The 6,000-nt window shown below is 43.0% G+C and overlaps 1 protein-coding gene across 1 annotated transcript in view; it reads right to left on the bottom strand.

Annotated features, from left to right (window-relative positions):
• The window catches only part of KCNJ6 (potassium inwardly rectifying channel subfamily J member 6), a gene marked incomplete at both ends in the record, with an annotated part of 210,944 nt that extends 205,406 nt beyond the window's left edge, over nt 1-5,538 (bottom strand). Inside the window, one exon of the mRNA XM_079705338.1 lies at nt 5,514-5,538. Coding sequence (XP_079561464.1) covers nt 5,514-5,538 — 25 coding nt within the window. The remainder of the gene's footprint in view (nt 1-5,513) is intronic.
• Between the last annotated feature and the right edge of the window lie 462 nt (nt 5,539-6,000).

Below are 6,000 nucleotides of genomic sequence, written 5' to 3' on the forward strand. Positions count from 1 at the left end.
GTGTCTGAGTTTTATCAGGAGGGAGGAGATACATTTTAAAAAGCACCATCTGGTGGGCCTGGTGTAGCCTTAGTCCCTGAGGATAGAGGGCCATTTCGCACCCTAGTGCAAAGAATATCTCTGCCCTGTCCTAAATAACCTCTATCGCTCTAAACTCCCAATCCAGCTATGGGGTCTCTTACCAGCCATGAACAGAAGCCAAAGTCTGGGTACCCACATCAGCCTGGACCTGTGACATCTTCCTTTCACCCAAGAGGGCGTAGGGCAGGGCACTGGCAATAGTGTGTTTGAGAGGGTAGGCGGGCATTTCCCCATGGGGATAAGGAGCTTTCAGTACCCCAGCAAGGGGGACAGGCCCCATGGGTTTAATACCAAAGGGAACGGTGTCTCTATTCTCCCACTGACAGGAACCCTAATGCTTTGGGACAAATGTGCTCCTGTGGAGAATCCTGATGCCTGCTTTCCTGGCTCCTGGCCTTGGTGGTTCCAACTTGAGCTTCCTCTTCTTAGGGGGATGGTTCTGGAGCAGTCGTGGTGGCCATTCCTGATCTTGTGGATTATTCTGGTTTCCCCTGGGCCCATCCTGGCTCTTTGGCCTCAGCTCCCTGCCTCACCTTTCCTGTCTTAGCTTTCCTGCAGATCTTAAGTGCCTCCCCATCATCCACAGGAAAAAACAGAAGCTGCAGACTAGTCCTTTTATGACCTGACTCTTGCCTATGTGCCCAGCCATCTGCTGTCTCCCCCGCCTGCCCTTGCTTCCCCACGCTGGGTCCTGGGTCCTGGATCCGGGCACTCATGTTCTCACTGGCTGCCTGGTAAAACCTGCGTAACCTTTGTGTGCCTTTATGATGCCCACGCATGCAAGCATGCACCTCCAGCTACAGTGCTTACCAGGTGGCTTCTGCAAGACCCTGATTCTCTGTGCCATAGTCTCCCACCCCCTTCACCCCCAAACGCTGCACATGGTTTGGGCCAGGACCCCATTTCCCTATCCTTCCAGGGCTTAACACAATGCTGATGTGATAATAGCAGCTCCATGAGGAGAGAATAAATGATTTAAAAACCACTGTGCTTTAATGAAGTTAATTTAATATGAGGTGATTGTAATTGGTTCTCACTCTTCATTTCATTTGACACTAGAACATTGCAAGTCTGGGCTAAATTTGAACAATTTCTTTAATCGTAGGAGGAGGAATTCCCTCTACATTAATGCAGACAACCAAGACCTCTAAGTGCCTCACGAAACAGGCCTCTGGCTCCGGGCAGTGGGAGGAACCAGGGTCCCCTCATTTCTGTCCTGGCCGGGAAAGGACCCCCTGAAGCTACTCAGGATACAGTGGCCACTCTGCTCTTCATTTGAAGATGATGATGAGTAACTGTTTCCTGTGCAGATGTGTTACGGTTGTGATAACCACGGGGATAACTGGGGGGACAACCTGGGTAGAATGATTCGTGGGGAGGACCAGAAGGGATCCTCTGGGGCTCACGTGCCCGAGAGAGGCTGGCAGATGGTGACAGAAAGCAACAGAAGTCAACTCTTCCCGCCATGATTCAGAGTGAGCCACGGCTGGCCCTGCGCACCGTCTCCTGCTGCAGGGATGCACTGCATACCTGTGACTGATGTGCAGAAAGAGGCAGAAGTGGGACTCCAAGAATGCTTGCAGGGCCCTGGGGGTGGGGCTCGGGAAGGGGCCCTGAAACTTGCAGAAGGCATGGGGGCCAAGCATCCCCACCTGTCCGGCCCTTGCCACTTCATCACTATGCACAAGACAGACATTTGATTGTAATCCACAGTACTAATGGACCCCTGTGGTGTCTGACAGGTTCCCAGGTGTGGGGGGATACATTGGCAGGTGACAACCATGAAGAGAATTACTTGCAGAAATCTATGTAAGAACAACCTACAAAGGTACTCTGTACAGATCACAATTCCGGAGCCCCAGGCTATTTGCATGCCTCTCGACACCTGCAATTTGTCACCCTCTGACTTAGATTCGAGTGGCCAGGACAGAGCCCGACAGCCTCAATGTCACCTCTAAGGACAGCACAGTGTGGGATTTGGTTTCCTTGTTTGGGTCACTGTGTGCCTATTTATGGACAAGGTTGGGAGTCTCCACTTGGGTCAGGCTTTCAGCTAAGTTTCCGTTAGTGCGTGGGTAGTAAAATCCTGGTTACTGACCAGCAAGTTCAGAGTAACTTCCTCTAGTGCGGGGTTTTCTGCTGTCCCATTTGGAACAGGGTTTCTGATGGATGAAGTATGAGAATATCCGTTTCTAAGATGCTAACAGAGATTAAAATGTCAAAGGGCAATGGTAAAAAAAAAAACAATAGGCTTTGAAACGTTCAATGACCACAGCCAATGAATGCAAGTGTGTAGTTTATGAATTTTAGACCCCCTGAGCCTCCTTGTCAATATCTGTCCTTGCCTCCCTTCTCTTTGCCTTCTCATCTTCTCTTTGCCCTTGATTTTGTCTCTCTCCTCCTTAATAGCTCCTTCTCTGGGTCTTTAAAATATTTATTTATTATTTATTTATTTATTTTCATTTCCTGGCCATGCCTCATGGTATGTGGGATTTTAGTTCCCTGAACAGGGATCAAACCCACACCCCCTGCACTGGAAGCTCAGAGTCTTAACCACTGGACCACCAGGGGTGTCCCTGGATCTTTTTTATATATATGTTTCCCCCTGTATTTTTCTCATGTGCATTTTCTTATATTTCATCTTTTTTTCTTCCTTTCTCTGTTTTTTCTTCCTTATCATGACCCTCCTCCCTTCAACAATGTGACAAATATATTTTGAAGTCTTATCATGTATTTATTAAATAAAGTTGTTTTTCCTTAAACATTTGAAAACCTGTTCATATTTTTGTGTCCCTTGTTTGCCCTTTAAAAAATGATGAAGGCTGTTGTTTTTGACGTGGTTGATTAATGGCACGCGATCGAAAGAAATACTCCTCATCCTGCTCTAGGAGATGAAGAAGATATCCCATCCCCATGATGGTACTTGCATAGCCATCAAAAGCATTTGGACCCCTATGGTGATTGGAGAAGAATCGCTCTCTAGTTCTAGTTAGACAGAGAGATATTCTAGTAACCAGATGGCTTTTGCTTGGCAGTTTAACAAGCAGAGTGTTTACTGGCTCTGAAAACTCATTCAGCGCACTGTGTCCTAGGCATTTGTGGTTCTGTTTTTGTCCATTTTCTCTGGTGGCCATGGGTTTGATGCTCCCATCACATTTATTGTGCAGTAATTGAATATTAATTCTTTGCTTAGCCCACTGATAGGCTCTCCTTCCATAATTAGGTATTTATTTCCTTGCAGGCTTCCTATGTAGAATAAATGTATACTTGTATATAACGTGATTCAGGAATTTAATTTTGATGAACTATTTGTTAGTGTTGACCGTGTGATGAACTTTCATAGTGAGCGCCTTGAAGAGTAGGAGTATGTCATATATTTTATAATGTTTTTTAATCCTTGTCAGGATCAGTGGACTGGAATGGTGGGTATGAGTCCAAGGTCCGTTTTCAAACTTTAAATTTCCTTTGTGCATTGAGCTTATCTATGTGATCTTTTCTTTTCTTCTTCTTCTTCTTTTTTTTTTTTTTTTTTTAAGACAGAGCAAATTAGAAGAATGGCCATGCCCTTTCATCTGCCGAAGGGTTTGGAATTCAATTTTGGCAGAATTCTCTTAAGCCAGTGGATGCATAGGTCAAAGTCCTTAGAATTATTGCAGAGGCAAACATGAAACTGAAAACCAACACATCAGGGAGGGGCTCTTATTTAAATGCATCTGAATTCAATAGATATAGAAAAATTAAAATACCTTTATCAGAAATATTGACCAGTAGATCTCTTATAGTGCCCTAAATGGTTTATAATTCAGTTAGGTGAGTTAAAAAAATATTCACTGAACTAGAGATCAAATTCTAACAGGAGACTCATGGTAAAACCTGTTAGCATCACAACTCACACAAGACACTATTTGATTTAATGCACCATACACCCCAGACTCCACTCATGGAAAACGATGCTAAATTCCAAGCCGTTGATCTTTCTAGCATTCAGGGAATCTGTGAGTCTTTTGTGTTGGCGACTTTGGACTTAGAGATTAGGACTAAGTCTGTGAAAGTGCTGTGGATTGTGAATTACTTGGTATGTCCCAATCTCGCTCCATATTTTGACAGCATAGGCATGTCAGTTTCATGGTGGTTCTGGTACCCTCACTATTTCATTCCAGGTCTGAGAAGAACACCCTCTACGACTCAAGGGCCTTTCCCTGACAGAGAACCAGTTTGGTGTTCTTCAAACCAAGTGGCAAATCCTCGGAACGTTTTTCCATCTGCAAAGCTAGAGGTAGAGAGAAGGGTGGAACGGAGTGAGGTCAGGGAGTGACCCAGAAAGGAGAGCAGAAGAGAGGCGTGGGAGCATCTTGTCCTTCCCTTAGTCCCTGTGAGCTGCCATTTCCATTGTGAAATTAGCATGTGTTCAAGACATATGAAATTAGGCAGAGGTTTTGGGTCAGGAATTAAAGAAATGCAATGTACAGAACCTTGTAACATCACTTTTTCTTGGAGGAGGTGTACCTTTGGAGATAAGGGCTCATTGACTGTGCTGCAGGAGAACACTTGTATTTAACAGTCTCAGGATTTGAGGAATAGTAGAAGGAGGAGACAGGGGCCAGTTAAATTTGTGCAAGATCCATGGCTAATTTTGCAGGCCAATTTTAAGTAAGTGTTTATGGCCCTAATGATAATGGAGAAGCGTTTGCAAGCTTCCCTTGTCACTTTAGATGTGAAATCTATCATGAGGAAAATGTACCTTTTCAAAGGAAAAAAGTCTGCATTGTCTATTTATTTCATATCCACATGGTCTTTAATAGTTAAACGTCAACACAGGAAATTGCATTTCTCAGTTTGCAGGAGGATTTATTATAATTAATTTTTCTTTTCTCTTCAAAACGCTTTGTGTATCCTGTTTATTTGGCTTAAGAGCTTAGAGCATTATACCACTGATAGATTCGAAACCTAAATCATTGCAAGCTGCTTACATCTCAAGTACTCCATTTTTTTAATGGTTCTCTCTGAAATTTCTGAACAGCACCTAAGAAGTCTAACAACAATAAGCCAGTCTTTCCTCTCTTTAGATTATCCAGCCTATGGAATATCTGTGCATAAAACTTCAGCTTTAGACTTTGTCTAAACCTCTTAAACATCAGTTTAAAATTATTGTGGGTCCCAGTGCTCAACGCAGTGTTACAAATAAAATTCATTTTGACTCTTTAGCTCCATAATGTTGGGGAACAATTTCAGCATAGAATTGGACACCATGAGAGATGAATTTTGAATAACACATAACGTAACATTAACACAATATGATCTGTGTTAAATAGACCTTGGCTATCACAAGAGTGAAAGACAAATCAGATATTCACAAGGGGAGGTGCTTTTTGCAAGATTTTGTGGTTTTCCATTCAAAACCAAAAATGAAGAATAAATTTCATGTTACTTACTCATGGATTCTGTCAACTTGGCCATCGTTGAAATTTCCTCTTTGTGCTTTTCCTGGAGGTGAGAAGAAAAGATAATTATGTATGAAGCACATCTTAAATGTGAGTCAACACAATGGGTCTGTAACAGCAGCTCTCTCTTTCTCTCTCTCTCCCTTTCTCTTATGTTAGAATTTGGTCACCAATGATGAAATGAATTTTAAAATCTCACATTTTTGCTATATGATCAGTCAGTCACTGAAAAGAGATTTTTAGAATCCTAAAAAACTTGCCAGTGCTCTTGGAAATGAACGTCTGTCACATTGATCTTGGATATATATAATTGGTGACACACGGCCAGTTTTCAAAACCTCCTTGACACTGGAGTTTTGACATCCATATGCCAGTCTTTTGCTCTCTATTTTCTCTCTATTTTCTCCTGTTGAAGCATTTTTGGTATTTTTGGAGCTGGTATTTTTGTAGTCATTTGGTCTCATTTTTTCCTAAAAGC

Source organism: Hyperoodon ampullatus (assembly GCF_949752795.1).
Source record: "Hyperoodon ampullatus genome assembly, chromosome: 5".
In the NCBI taxonomy this organism is placed as follows: Eukaryota; Metazoa; Chordata; class Mammalia; order Artiodactyla; family Ziphiidae; genus Hyperoodon; species Hyperoodon ampullatus.